Source organism: Kryptolebias marmoratus, linkage group LG15 (assembly GCF_001649575.2).
Source record: "Kryptolebias marmoratus isolate JLee-2015 linkage group LG15, ASM164957v2, whole genome shotgun sequence".
Taxonomy (NCBI): Eukaryota; Metazoa; Chordata; class Actinopteri; order Cyprinodontiformes; family Rivulidae; genus Kryptolebias; species Kryptolebias marmoratus.
The window spans coordinates 16,867,416-16,882,439 of NC_051444.1; the positions used below are offsets into that span (position 1 = coordinate 16,867,416).

The 15,024-nt window shown below is 42.5% G+C and overlaps 1 protein-coding gene across 3 annotated transcripts in view; it reads right to left on the bottom strand.

Moving 5' to 3' along the window:
• The window catches only part of LOC108243332 (BTB/POZ domain-containing protein kctd15), a 27,411-nt gene extending 13,405 nt beyond the window's left edge, over positions 1 to 14,006 (bottom strand). Inside the window, exons 1-3 of one of the 3 annotated variants that reach the window (XM_017428693.3) lie at positions 13,503 to 14,006; positions 10,689 to 10,864; positions 5,096 to 5,240 (exon numbers count right to left, since the gene is read on the bottom strand). In XM_017428693.3, the coding sequence (XP_017284182.1) occupies positions 5,096 to 5,240; positions 10,689 to 10,864; positions 13,503 to 13,511 (330 nt within the window). In that variant the 5' untranslated portion in view covers positions 13,512 to 14,006. Of the gene's footprint in view, positions 1 to 5,095; positions 5,241 to 10,688; positions 11,124 to 13,111; positions 13,321 to 13,502 lie in introns of those variants that run through there. The other 2 variants (XM_017428692.2, XM_017428691.3) reach the window with 2 other exon arrangements.
• Positions 14,007 to 15,024: the final 1,018 nt, after the last annotated feature.

Below are 15,024 nucleotides of genomic sequence, written 5' to 3' on the forward strand. Positions count from 1 at the left end.
AAAATATTCGTGCCTTGGTTTAGTAATATCATGTTTTAGTAGTTTAGATGTCCTGTACCTTTGTTGGCATTGTCATGTTTTAGCTTAGTTATCTTGTCATGTTCTGTAACTCTGTCTGTAATTTTGTTCTTGTGTTGTAAAGCACTTTGAGTCGCCTCGTGCTGAAAAGTGCTATATAAATAAATGTACCTACCTACCTACCTATAGTTTCACACCTTTCAACATAAGTGAAAAAGCACCTGTGCAGCACAGATCTGCATGGAGGAACAAATAACTAATTGCAAAGCGATGGCTCAGTGAACTGCAACATTTTTAGAAAGATTTTTTTGCTTGCTTGTGTGTGTGTGTCTTTATTCTTTATTGTTGCAGTGTAAAACCCTTTACTAAAGAGCATTAAGGTCAAACTATAGTTTATCATCATAGTATGTGGTGATATGTGTCATAATGACACAGTACAGGATTTATGTTTCCTTTTCTAACAGAGAGTTAACCTGAATGAGTCTGAAAAATATATAATATAAAGCCAGGTGAAAAAATGATAACTACTAGCCCACAGAACATGTGACAGTACATCCTCAGAAGATGAATAACAACAAACTAAGATCAGCGATGGCCTCTGACCAGCAGGACAACACACTTCATAAACAAAGCACAGCCACGCTGCAGCTCTCCTCCACAGTTGCTCTCGGCAGATCTCTGCTCGCCTTCAGCAAGTTTCACTGAGCTGACTGTCGAAAGGCCGTCGGTGGGGCTCCAGCGAAGTGGGACGATGCATTCCTGTGCGCAGACAGTCTGCAGCAGATTGCCTGCCTCTCACTCCTGGGCAGGGCTTGCTGGGGGCCATTTGCCCCCGTGCGCTTGCCTCTAATTTCCCACAAGACCAGATGGCACCATCATTCACCGCTACCACAGAAAACCCACGGAGGAGGAAGATATGTGCATGCGAACACGAGGACAATCATCAGCCAAGGAGTTCTTTCATGTATTCCTCACATGGAGGGAGTTTTATGTTAATAAGGCTTGTGGCCCCGATGTTAAGCTCCTATTAGAACAAGATCTAATTAAGTTACATATGAATACGGCAAACCTTTGTGCTAAACAATCAGCAATTATTACATCTGTGTTCTGATTAGTGTCTCACAATGAAAAAGAATGACAGCCTAATCCTTTCTTTCATTATAAACTGCCAGCAAAAACATCCATGGATTGTTTTACAGGATGTAAAGCTATTGTCTCCAAATATTTAATGAATTAAAAAAAAGAAATTGGTACATCTTAGAGAGCAGACATTCTTTAAAAGAAGACAACGCATATAAGTGAAGCTAAAACATCATATGTTTCATCTGCATATTGGTGGCTGTGGATGTTAGGTGTCGGGGCTGCCTAAAAGGAGTTTTTCTTCCCCTTTCCTTCTCCAAGTCACTGCAGGCCACAGAAACAGAGGATGGCAGCAAACAGCATATTCATTAACCCCGTTGCTTCTGTCAGACTCTTTAGCTTTGAAAAGCCACCCTCACTGCTTTACCCCCCCTTCATCTAAACTGTGCCTTCATCTGAGACGTGCAAACGACACCCAAATGCAACTTCATCTGGACGCAGAGTTGATGCAACACATTTTCAGCTGAAGGTCTAATATTTAGGAATTCAGAATGTGAAAGAGAGGTTGGAGGTCCTTTTTTTTCCCTTTTTCTCTCTTTTCTCCGTGTCTTTTTTTTTCTCCTGGCCTTCTTGCTGCAGCTGACAAAACTCGTAGTGAGACGCCCCCCTTCAGGCAGCTCTCTGTATCAAAGTGTAGCTCCTCATCCTTCACAGGTCTGAAGCCATGGATGGATATGTTTTTAACGGGGGTCTGTCTGCGAGGCACTTTAGTCATCCCGAGCAGCTCAGAAAACAACAGAGTAATCCTAAGTGCTGAGGTGAGGATGAGAGGGAGACAAGGCCAACAGCTCTGTCCTGGCTGCTGAAGCTGCTGTTACTGCTGCCAGCTCTACGAGACAATTCATCCCCCAATCCTGTGTCCAGACAGCCCGTTTGAGCTTCAAAATAATGATCCGACCTGATAGCCCGACGGCAAGGCAACATTTCAGGGAAGGACAGAGGGAGGGAGAGACAGAGGAAGACAAGAAGGAGAAGGGAATGATGGAGAATGTCACTATGAGGGAGTTTGAGGACAAACAAAGACCCGTTTTAATCCAAAAATGACTAAAAAACGCACATGTAGAGGCTTGCAGGTTGTTGATTAAACAGGTCACTGGAAAGAAAATGCAGCCAACTCCCTTACAATGAAAGCTCATTCCCATACATAAAGAATAAAGGAGCTGATGTAAAATGCTAAACAAAAGCCTGATTAATCTGACACGGAAACCCTTACCGTTTTAAAACCCTGCCCTCAATATGACTGAGCATTGCTTACACTCTCGTGATTAATTGTAGTTTGAATAATGAGATGAGGGAGGGCATTAATGGGGAATATTTTGTTCCACTGATATAGGCTGAAATTTGTTCCTTTTTCCTATTCTGCTCAGACTTTCACATTGATTTAACAAAACACACAGCGCCGTGGCTGCCAGCAGCAGAACAGACCCAGCCCTCGGGCGACGGCAAGCCTGATTGTGTTCAGATAAGGACATGCTCAATTCCGCCTCGCACTATTTGCATTTTTTTCTCCTGGCTTCACGCAAATTGAAAGGTATGCAGATCAACACAGGCTTATGTGAGCGGGTCGTAATGAGTTGAAACAATGAAGTCCGATGCATTCTCTTCTACTCCGGCGCCTGATTGGACTGTCAAGACTTCGCTGAAAGCAGGGGGGGGGGAGAGGGGGAGCACGGATGCAAAACGGAAAAACTAAATCGGCACTGAGTCAGACAACCATTTGGTAAATATGCAGAGCTTTCACATCATGTTCTGTTGTCTGAGGTTTGGCTCTTGTTTCCGTGGGGCCCAGGGAAATCGGCCCCCGGCTCTGAGCGTCTTGGCCTCGCCTTGTTACCTTGGAGGGAATGACGAACAAGAGCCAGCCCAGTGAAAAGGTCACGCAAGTTTAGAAGGAGAAGGAAAAGTAGAACACACCTAGGAAACAGTATTGCCAAATAAAAACCTTGGGACGAACGGAGCTACAGGCATAATATACCATCATTATTACAAAGCCACATATGAAGTGTGAAAATGTTGGGCAAAAACAAAAGCAAAAACAATGTATTAAGCGCATAATCCACTGTAGTGAAAAAAAACAACAACACTTTTTTCCTCTCCTTTAGTCTAAGAAAGTATTTCAGAGTCTTTAAGCTTATTTTTGTTGCTGAACAGTTTTAATTCACCCTCACTGCTGATATCACCCTAATTTTCAGCAGCAGCTGTTTTCAGTGAAGAGCCTATATGTCAACCAAATGTTTCCTGGCTGCAAGCTGACACAGTTAGCTTCAAGCTGGTGAACATGGTAAAGCATTTAGCGGGACAAAGCCCGGCATAACGGGATGCCTAAGTCACATTTTGGTATGGGTTTGGTCCAACAGGAAAAAGAAACAAATACCAACTAATAATTTTGTGTGTGTGTGTGTTTGTTTTTCCACACAGACAGAAGAACAGACAGAAAAACAAACCACCCTTGCTTGTGGGGAGGGTCTAAGCAGGTCATGTACAGCAAGGCAGGATCTGTCAACTGATACATTAAAATATTATTAATAATAAAGTCACATTGTACTGTCTTTTTCATCCAATTTGAATTGTAAACAGTGTCCTACAGGCCTTAAAAACGAAACAGAAAAAACAAGGAGTGTTTTCTTCATTGAATTTGATCTGGACTTGATGCAAAAAAAAAGTACAGAGATGAATAACATTTCCCTATGTGAAAATACAAAATAAATAAAATGTGACAAACCTACAAAGCTTTCCAGCAAGTGAGTGCTAGTGTGGGAATGTGAGTTTTGATATCAGGGATATCAAATAAATTACAAAATGGCCTGTCATATCACGTTGCAAAGCGTGCATTATATGACATAGCAGCTTGCCATACACCTCTGGTCTCCCACCTCTGCTGCAATAGATTATGACTGTGAAACTTTTCCACCCAGCTGATTTGAAACAAACAGGCAGGTCTTTAAGCTTCTGCATGTTATCCTGAACCAGCCATTCATGCCTTGACTGATGTAAAGTGCATTGGACAGCGTCTTCCTCTGCTTTTCTGTCGTGGCTGTTAGCAAAATCCAGTTAAATAAAACATGTGCCTGCTTTTAGATGGGAGCGGTGATCATCTATGACAAACATGTTTGTCATGTAGCTCAGTGTACCCATGCCAAACATCTGTACCGTTTCAAAAAGAACTGCACACATTTCAGTTTTAATTACTGCTAGCAAACAAAGTATATATTTGCAGCAGTATAAACTAAATATAACTTACACAGGTAAGAAACCTACACATGCAAAACATTTGATAAACAAAACAATGATCCAAGTATCATGAGGAGCCATAATATAGTGTGCATGCTTTACTGTAAACTAATTTAGTCAAACACTGAAACAAGAGTGACATGTTTGTGACCTCCTCAGTGGAGTGCAGGATCTGCACATGTACAGGCAAGAGAGGACACCAGCAGGTATTGAACTCCGACAACATTCGTCACCTCTGAGTAAAGCGCTTGTGTTTGAGTGAGCTGGTCATCAGAACATGGATTCGAAGCAGGGCGACCGGGGGGGAGAGGTTCACCCAAACTGACCTCTATAGAAACAACTCTGGGTGGGTGAAAAACAGCAGCTCAAGGCTTTGGCACACATACAACCAGGCCGTGCTCCAGTTAGCCTGTTAGCGTTTTCACCTCTCCACCTATTTCCACCTTTTTCAGTCTTTTCAAAGTTTTCCAGTTGGTGCTTTTGATTACAGTAACACAGCTAAATTATGTGTTAATATTATGTTAGGTGTTCTAAAAGTTCAAATGGGGAGACTTTTTTTAAAGGCAGCTCGTAGGCAACAAGAAAACAAATAAATATAAACTAAAAATGTAAAAAAAAAAGGTTCAAGCCTTCTTGTTTTTGTGTAACAACTCAAGAATTGAGCAAATCGTTGGTGCAGACAGCATATCGTGGTGAGGGTGCATACCTTAAAGTCTTCTGGAAGAAGCAATTTGCTGGTCCTCAGAAAACTGAGAATGTAGCGGAATATCTCGCCGTCCCGATCTATGAAGTAGTGCTGCTTCAAGCTGTCCAACACGATGGGCTCGGTGCCATTGAACAGACGACTGATTCTGAAAATTGAAACAGACACAAACACACATACACACACACACAGCCGCACAAACACAAGCACATAATGGAATGAGCCAGCTCCCTTCAAATGCATGAAACAATTACCCTCCATTTATTTTTCAATTTTATTAGCGCTAAGCTTGAAATGCATTAGCATCACAGGTTGAAACAAGGAGCTTAAGGCACAGTTCCCCCATTCCAGACTTGTTTGAAGTGTCCCTTCTGCAGAGAGATTACAACAACACACACATGCACACGCCTGCTGCTTGTACTTACAGAAATTAATGGCATGAATGTAGCATTACAGCTCTATTATTCCATCTGTCAGAGGGGTGAAAATGAACCAGAGGTATGAAACAGGGAAGGGCCACACGTTAATGTGAGGGGAGCATGCAGAAAAAAAGATATTTTACTGTTACAGTTTAACTTTCTTATGAATTCAAATTGAATTTAGACAGCAGCACACTACTGTATGCAGTCCTGTTTGTGTTTAATGCTGGTATGATGATTTTATGATTAGAAAGTGAATGCATAATTCTGTGTTCAACTATATGGTCTAAGTGCTTATATGAGTTTAAGTCACCCTTGTAAATGGATGCAGATAGCTTCAGTCAGGCTGAAAAATGGCTTCTGCGCCACATAAGATTATAGACATATTTGTTTATATTCAAATGCAAAGCTGTATAATCTGAGACAAAATGAATACCAATACAATGACGAAAACATCAACATTCATACTTATTAAAAATCCCAGTAGTTTGCAAGGAAGCAACTGACAAGCTGACAAACTTCCCTATAATCTAAGACACTTGTTGCTGCAGAGTGTCTCACAGACAGTTAACCCCTTCCGCCAGAGTTTCACAAGATGAAGAGCTTATTTGATGTTGGCTACAGGGGCTCATCAAGGCAAAGAGTGGAAATTGCTATTATCTTTAAACTTTCATCACGCAGCGTTGGCACCGTGCCTCGAGATACCTTTTGGACAGATATTCATTTCCCCGCGTCTCTGTGTGGGTTTCCTTCCTCCTGTACCTGCAGGACCTGCACATCTAAGCACCTCCACTTTGTCTGTTTGTTCATTTCCAAATGCTAAAGATCCCTCCTTAAAAAGAATTGCAAACGTCAAGAAAGGGATTCAGTAAAAAATGTCCAAATCATGAAGATCTGTCCCTTTATTCGGAACGAAGCTTTCGTCGCTTTGCGTGGATGTAAACCACGAAAATCTGGAGTCCTTTTATAGATTCACTGCACAGTTCCACCGTCTCACTGAGCAACAGCTCTTGGCAGGGCGCTGGGTTGCTGTTATTATCATTTTTGATGTAATCAGCATTTAAATCACAACATCATCTCCTAGGCTGGCTGACAAACTTGTGTGACAAAGAAAATCATCAAACCTATTTGCAAACAGGCCGACTGGTGCAGACATTCAGCCCTGCCTGAGTGCTGGCATCGTCAAACTCTATTAGAAGACACTCAGAGGAAATGTCAGAGGAAAGCGGCGGACTGAATTTGCAACAAGCTTGTATTTACTGGTTGTGTCTTTGGACTCCGACGAGCTTCAGCTCTCAAGTCAAAGTGTTGTCCTCTCTTTTGTTTGACTCAACTGTGTGAGCACTCAGAGATGCTTCTCCCTCCCCTCCTGCCATCCTTTCCTTTCCTTCACTTCCCCTGTCTATCTGTCTTTCTCTCTTTCCGTCTCTCGCTCTGTCTCCATCCACTCTCTCGCTCGCTTTCTCTCTGGAAATCGATGCAAAATGCTTTATAAAAAACCAATACTCATCTCCCTGTTTTGCCCGAGGTGTTCCTTTCTCATATGGTCTTGCAATTCTTCCAGCTAGAATTTCACCATACCCCTCCAGGCTAACTCTGTTTTTCATCTCCACTTTTTTTTTTTTTTTAAAAGCAATTAAAATGCTGCCTGTTTTTCTTTTTCTTTCCCTTTCCTCCACTCCCTTCTCACTCCCTCTCCCCTTTTTCTCTGTTGGTCTCATTTTTTTTCTTCCCTTTTCTGTTAAATCCCCGAATTGGTGAGTTGGAGGGAATAAGTGGATGGGGGTGTGTGTTATTATTACCAGGTAGGTAGTAGGAAAAAGGTGTAGGAGTGAGGTGGGAGCAAAATAATAGACAAGATATACAAACATAAAAACCAAAAGACAGAAAAAAAAGATGCATTGATGATGGAGGTGAAGAATGGAACAAACTGAGAAGACAAAACTGAAAAAATATTATAGAAATAAAGAAACAATCTGAATACAGGTGGACAGTGGAGAGAAAAGAGGTTTGACAGCTATACCGAACTTATAAAGAGTGAGTAGGAAGGAGGTGGGTGGTGGGTGGAAGAGGTTATCAAGGACAGATTTCCTGCAGTAACTGGGCAATATCTGGCAGGTCTTTGCTTCAGCAGTCACCAAAAAGCTGCCAGGACGGCGTCCTTTAGAGGTGTGATGACAACCCTGTACAAGTTTGAAGCATTGTAACTGATGGACCTAAAGAGGACGCCCAACAAACTTCCTGAGGAATCAAACAAATCCCATCCAGCTTGCCACTCGAAAGGTGCTCACCACTGTTTCTAAAGGGGGAGATGAGTCAAGCTCAAAATCTTATTACTGATTTGGTTTCTCAGTCCAAGTCAGAACAGCTGCGATTCGGGGATAAAAGTTTCATAAATCAGATAGACGTTGGTTGAGTAATATACAATAATTGTTCAGATGCAGTTCCAGGTAAACTGCAATCAGCAAGAGCTACAAAACACCTTTTCTCAGGTAATAACCTTTTGACTTGTAAATTGATCACATGCACCTTGATGCCATGTGTTAACCCACATAAAACTGTCTGAAGACATGAAAACACCATAAATGAACTTTATATTATCTTAAATAGAAAGTGATGATTAATTCTCACTTTTATGTTGTCACCTGATTGCCCAAAGAAGCCTCAAAATAAAACAAAAGGAAAACACTGGTTATTATTTTTCTTGAAACATACACGCGGTGAGCGACGGCGCCATAATCTGGTGTAATCTTGTAGAAAAGAAAATGGGCCACAGAGTTCATACAACTCTGTCATCCTCGGCCACAAAAGACTCATCGTTTACGAGAAAAATGTCCAGTGGTCCTTTCAAAATAGTTCCCTTGTCTCTGGAACATTACCCCTAATTTCCTCAGCTTCTGTTCAAGTGCGCGCTGAGACTGTCCTCTTCGGAGAGCCACACAGAGTGCACATCAATGTTTCATGACCCCTGTCCCTTAATATGGCCCACACAGAAGAAGATGAATATCCGCACATTAGTTACTAGACTAACTTTCTCTTGGCATGCTGCATTATTTAGGGCCCAATCTATTAAAAGTAATCAGTGACTTCAAAACTCTTTAGGCCCGCTTCTTTCAGTTGTCACGTTTTCAGCTCTTTGCCCGTGTGCCCTGCTCGACTGAATGCGGCTGAACGTGGCACACATGGTTATGCCAGTGTAATTGTTTTGCTTTCTGCTGTCAGCCATTATCCTAATTCACACAAAAGGGCCCCTCCTTCCTCTGGCTTCAGTGGAAAGTGGAGCCCTGAGGGCAACTGTACGCTGAGGAGGCTGGGAGAGTGAGAGAAACACTGAGTGTATGCATGTGTGTGTGTGTGTGTGTAATCCAGAGTGAGAAAGAAACAGCAAGAGACAGATAGAGGGAGAGAAAGAGAAGGAGCATGTGTGAAAAAAGACAAAAAATACACTCCAACCAACACTCACACTGATATCTAGTCTTTGCTCGTGCTGTAAAAACACAGTTTGGATGCTCTGACATGGCTGCATTTGCCTGTGTGTGTGTGTGCGTGCATGTGTGAGTGTGTCTCACTCCTTGAATAACTTCTTTGTAAAGTATAAACCTACACCAGAGCTTTGAAAAAGCAGGAAACATGGAAGCAAAAGATAAATAGCCACTGTTATGAAATTGAACAAGTATCTAGCCATTGAATAAACCTAATATAATAGTGAAATATTGGGCAGAAAAAATGTCTCAATAACAAAAACAATATTAAACCCTTGCCTGGTTGGAGCTTTATTTTTCTCCTGACATGTTAGAATGGAATGAAAGGGAGAGCTGTCAGGGATTTCCTGTCAGTAGACTTTATGTATATCAAGTTTTTATTAGCAGGGGATTACATGGATCGTTTCCTGTAGCCAATTTGGCAGATTCTCTGGTGGATGTTTACCTTGTCCCACTAGGGACTCAGCTGATGCAGAACTGAAGGCGCTATAATGTAATGAATGACACTGTACATTAGACACAAACTCTGATGCTGTAAAACATAAAAGGAGAATGTTCAAATCAGAGGGGACGTTTTAGTTCTTTGTTTGGCTGGAGCTAAAACATGAAAATTAAGCACAGATTAAAACCACTGTCTGAGTCGTTATGACTAAACCTGACAAGTGAAAGTGAAGCAAAAACATTAAACTGTTTGATGTTTTTTAAAGGACTTCTGAAAGGGGGAGGACCACTTTAATTTTCTTCTCCTTCCATGGAAAAAAAAAAACTTTTAAAGATTATCTTCCACGGCACATAACCCATCATTTCAGCTTCTGTTTCAATAAACTGAAAGATAAAACAGGAGCTGGGGCAGGACCAGTAGGTTGACGAGGATGACATCGTCCAAATAATCTCACATAATTCACAACGAAAACCCATAAAATTGGTCCAAAAATGGCTAAAAAAGACAATATGGAACACGTCGATGAGCTGGATGTTAATCAGATTCAAAGCTGTTTTACAGAAGCCTTTGATGACAGGCTTTTGAACTTTTACATCATTGTTTTCCCTCCAAGGATTTCTCCCATCTACTGACTTGAAAAACATATATACAATAAATAAATAAATAAAAGAGTGTTAAAGGGGGACTGGTGCCAAAAGTGCCCATGTGCTGTAAATTCACCCAAACGTCCCTACTGACATCTGCAGGGAAATTCACTAAACACCTGAGAGAAATTTGGAGGGAAAATAAAAATTAAAAATAAAAATTGAATAATAAAATAAAAATAAATAAAATAAACATTGTTAAAGCAAAGAAAACTGACCATAATCATATTTTTACAGTTTTGAGTGTTTAGGGGGTTAGAAAACACAAGACATAAAACTAATTTTAATGCTTAAAAAAAAAGGCTGAGCAACTGTCCTAGTGGTCAAATCATACATCCAGGTACATTTCATTTACACAATCACTGGTGAAACATTGTAATGACTGACCCCCTGAATGAAATGTAAAAATACTGTTATCTGATTTATTTTAAATAAAAAGTTCTGAATTTTTTAGGGTAACGAATTATTTAAAACATATACAACAAAATCACTTTTAATTTGTCAACGGTTTTACAAAGTGATTTTCTTTGACTAATCAGAATATTCTAAATCAACTGGTTAAATCAGCAGACCAAAGCCTCACGGGCAGCCGGGGGGAACGCGTCTTACCTCGAGTCTGGGTACTTGGTGAGGGTCGCCAGGCTGCTGGTGTACATGTGGCCCCCGACATCGATGTGCACGGGGGCGTTCGCCTTGGTCAGCTGTGCGGGCAGAGGGATCCCCTGAGCGGCCAGAGGAGAGACCGGGGACCGGGTCAGAGAGAGCCGTGACATGCTTCTTCCCTCCTGTAAGCAAGTGTACAGAAAAGCCATGGGAACAAAGGTAAAAGACAAGGGGGCGAAAAAAAAAATAATCTACGGAGTGATCCGGCTCAGGAGAGGATCCTCTCTGGATGGTATCAGATCACTTCCATGTCTGTCTGGTCGCATGTTTAGCCTGGAAATTATTGCCACCGCTCTAATTAAGTATGTTTGCATCTTTTCATGCAGCACCGCGGGCGAGGATAGGAGGATGCTTATTAGAGAACAGGGCTGAGAGAGAGATAGACAGATAGAAGGGGAGAGAAAAGAGGGGGAGTGGGGGTGGTTGTGGTGATGAGAGGAGGGGAAGGGGGGGGGGTGATGCTAGGTGTCAGCCTCCAGGGGGATAAAATAAACTGCTGCTGCAATATTCTAATTAAAGGTCGCCTTATGTGTTAGACGTGATGCGCCAAGACGCACCAATCTGAGAACAGGAGAGACGCGGCGGGAAGGGGGGTGGGGAGGGAGGGACGAGGTGGGTGTGGGAGGCAACTTTTCCTTAACTTACACACACACATGCAACACATGAAAAAACGTTAAGGTGATGGCTTGTCATGTGACTCCACACAGGGCTGATTAGACGCACTAAACGTGCGTAAAAACGCGCCGGGGTCGCGTTCAGTCAGCTCAGACGGCCCACACCGGACTGACAGTCAGGCCAAACCAGGAAGTGTCCTGCTCAGTCTGAGCTGCGGGTCAAAGTCAGTGAGGGAAACGCTTCAGGTTAAGGATATAAAAAAATAACAAATAAATAATAAACCCGAAGAGAAAGCAGAGGCAAAGGTTTGGGACCGAGGCACACAGGAGGAAGGGCATGCGCGGGGCTGACTTTTATTAAGGTGCTTTCAAAATATTTTCAATCCACTTGGAAACCCATTTGATTCTGATCTACCACAGAGCGGGGAGCAGATCAGAATCACATCCGACTTGCTGCTGCGTAATTTGTTTGCCATCAGCTGCAGGTAAACCAACTAACCTCAGCTAGCCACATCCTAATGTGACCCCGGAGTGTGCTGTTCGTTGGAGTCATAATCAAGAAAGAATGTCAGAGTGTTTTGGGTTAGAAGTGGAATTTGATCTTTTGTAAACTGAATGCAAATTGTATGCCCCTTTTTAGCTTTTTTTTAAATGATTGCCACAGCTGGCCTCGTTTGTGTTTAAACTTACAGACCTTCAATTATAAAACTTAAAATATCACACGCAGCTTTACAAAACTAATAAAACTGCCTCATAGATCAGTTTTGTTGAGGTGTTTTTCCCCTTCCTGTGTCTTTGGGTGGAATCCTCCCTGCGGCTCTGAGAGAACTGCCACCGGGAAGCAAAGTGAGACTGAAGTTTTCTTTTTTTTTGTTCCAGGGTGTTGCCCTCCTCACAGCAGTATCGTGTTCGTTTAATACGATTACAGGCGGACGGGATTACATTTCAAATCCCAGGAAAAAAAAAGAAAGAGAGAGAGAGAGATGAAAAAAAAACTTGGAGAGACTTGAAAGTTTTGGCCCTGTCCCATCACCGGCATCTCTTTTCCTCTCTGTGGCCCACCAGTTTTACGCACAATATGTTTAGACATTAAAATACAGAGGAAATAGCCTTAATTCTGCTTATTTCTCTATGTTTTTTTTAATAATTTCATTTTTTTCAACATAACTTGTCAGACTAAACACGCACGCACACGTGCAGAAACACACATCAGCACACAAAACGTGAAAATTCCTACACACACACACAAACACACAAAAAAAAAAAAACTAAAAAAAAAAGAAAAAAAAAACAGCAGCTATAAAAGATCTGATCTCTTCCTGCCGCCTTCTCTCCACTGACTGCCGCCTGCTCAGACACCGGAGCTGATTCCACTCTCCACATATAAACCCAGATGACCCAGAATGGAAAGAAATCACAGGAGGGACACACGGAGGGGTTGGAAAAAAAAATTCGCAGGCCGACAGACAGAACACCAACACACCGCGGGGACATCACAACCCTGAGCTCTTTGCCTTTAATCCACCAAATGCTCAACATGGCGCCTCATTCCTGCCGTGTATGCAATTAAAAAAAATCACAAGCTGAATCCACACACGTGTCATTTACAGCCCCGTTTCATAAAACTCCTACATGTTAACAGCTGGCAGGGCAAATATAAAAGAAAAGACGGCAGCTCATCCTGTTCAGCTCAATCTGACACCGCACTTTGCGTAAGAAAACAGTGGATGGAGTCACATGAAATTGTCACCGTACCGTTTCAAACATTGTAGGAAGTCCAGATGAAATCCGTGGCCGGCGGCTCAGTCCCAGCTGCTGTCCGCGTAAAAACCTCTAGCTCGTCTCCAAACGCCTCCCGACTTTTTTTTCTCTTTCTCTTGGACAACACTAACCTCGCCGTCCAGCTCCAGCACGAAGCCGCACCACGGCGCAGAAAAGCAAGTCTTTCTTCCCCCCCACCCCCACCCCCCGACACGCACAAAAAAAAAACAACAACTGTTGTTTTAGAAAGACACAAGGATGTGTCCGGGATCGACTGCTCGCCAAAGTGTCTCTGTGGCTTTAAAGGGTGAACAGAAAAAAAGGGCTGCCTCGACCTGTCCTCAGCCAGCTGCTTCGTACCAAAGCGCACAGGAAGCGTCCTTACCTTGAACATAGATGAGCTGATCTCCTTCCCCCTTCGCTGCTCTTATTCGGTTACGCGTAAAATGTGCGCTCTTGTCGGAATCCCGCACCGTAATTCTGCCTCTTCTTGTCTGTCTTCTTCTTCTTCTCCTTCTTCTTCCCCTTTTTTTTGCCCTAAATGAAAACTGCCCCTGTGGTTTGTTATGAGACGAAGAAAGCCAATAATCCCTCTCTAAATAACAGAGCGGAGCTAAAAAAGAAAATTCTTGCTCCGGGCTGCCCGAGCGCCTCTGGGCCAGGGATTAGGCTACAATTAGCTCAACTCCACTCTCTCGCCTCGGCAATTTTCTCAAGGAAGAGAATGTGATACCCCGCTATTCCTGAAATTATGACTTCATAGATATAATAACTTGTATTTTTTTGTCTTTCTTTCTGTCTCGCACGGCAAACAACAAAAAGTAGAGCGTTCCTCTTAACGGTTGTGAAGTTGTACAGAGAGGAGATGGGAGGCAGGAAAACCTAACAGGCAAGTGTCAGTCTCTGAGCAGATGCAGATTTAGATTTAGCAGATTTTAATCATTGTCATTTCGTCTGATGTAATAGTTCCCCAAGCGGTCCACAGCTAGCAGGAAGACGTTTCCATCTGCAGCCTGATTTGAAAGTTTCAAGCCCAGGAAGCAGCCATGGTCCTTCACTCAGGCAACAAATCCTAATAAAAGGTGGAATAACTTGTTGATAAAGTAAGAAGACAAAAAAAAAAAGAATAAAAGTTCAAATAAAGAGGTATATCATTGAATCTCTCATGCTGTCCCTGCTCTTTCCTTCTTCCCTCTCCCTCTCTTCCTCTTTAGCCTTAATGTCTGGAGTTGGAACGCCAAATTTCCTGCAGGCCATTAAAATCAAATGACGTCTATATGGACATGCATGCATGCTGCTGCAGAAAGCGCCCTCACAACCTGCCTGCAGCCAAATGCGCCATTTCAATTATAGCGCAGGGCTTAGATGGAGATATCTGCACAGAACACCCCCCCTCCCGCTCCCTCCCTCCCCATCTCCCTCCCCCTCACTCCCAAGTGAAAAAAAAAACAGTAAGCCTGGAGACTTTTTTTTTTTTTGGAAAAGAAGATTGTGGATGATTATTATTTTTTGACACAATGCAAGCGATGAGGGGCTCAAGTGTTGCGCTACTTTAACCCCTTTTAAAATAAATAGAAAAAAGAAAGGAGGGGGAGTGGGGGGGTCAAGGAGGCGGCTCGCACCTTGTAGAGGAGAATGGTTTATTTCTTTGCATGCCTGTTTTTATTTGGCGGGTAAATAACTGTGAATAATTGATGCAACATCGAGCCCAGCAATTACCCTGTACCACAGCTTTAGTGCGAGAGATGCCTCGTTTCTTGATATTTGGCGCCAACCAGTGTAGGAACTTGTTATTGGTTCCCGGAATTTACATAAAGTGTTGGATTTTTTTTGTGAAAATACTACAGAAAAAAAGGTGTTTTAATGATCTTATGGGTTTTTGAAGTTCCATACTGCCCTATACGGCT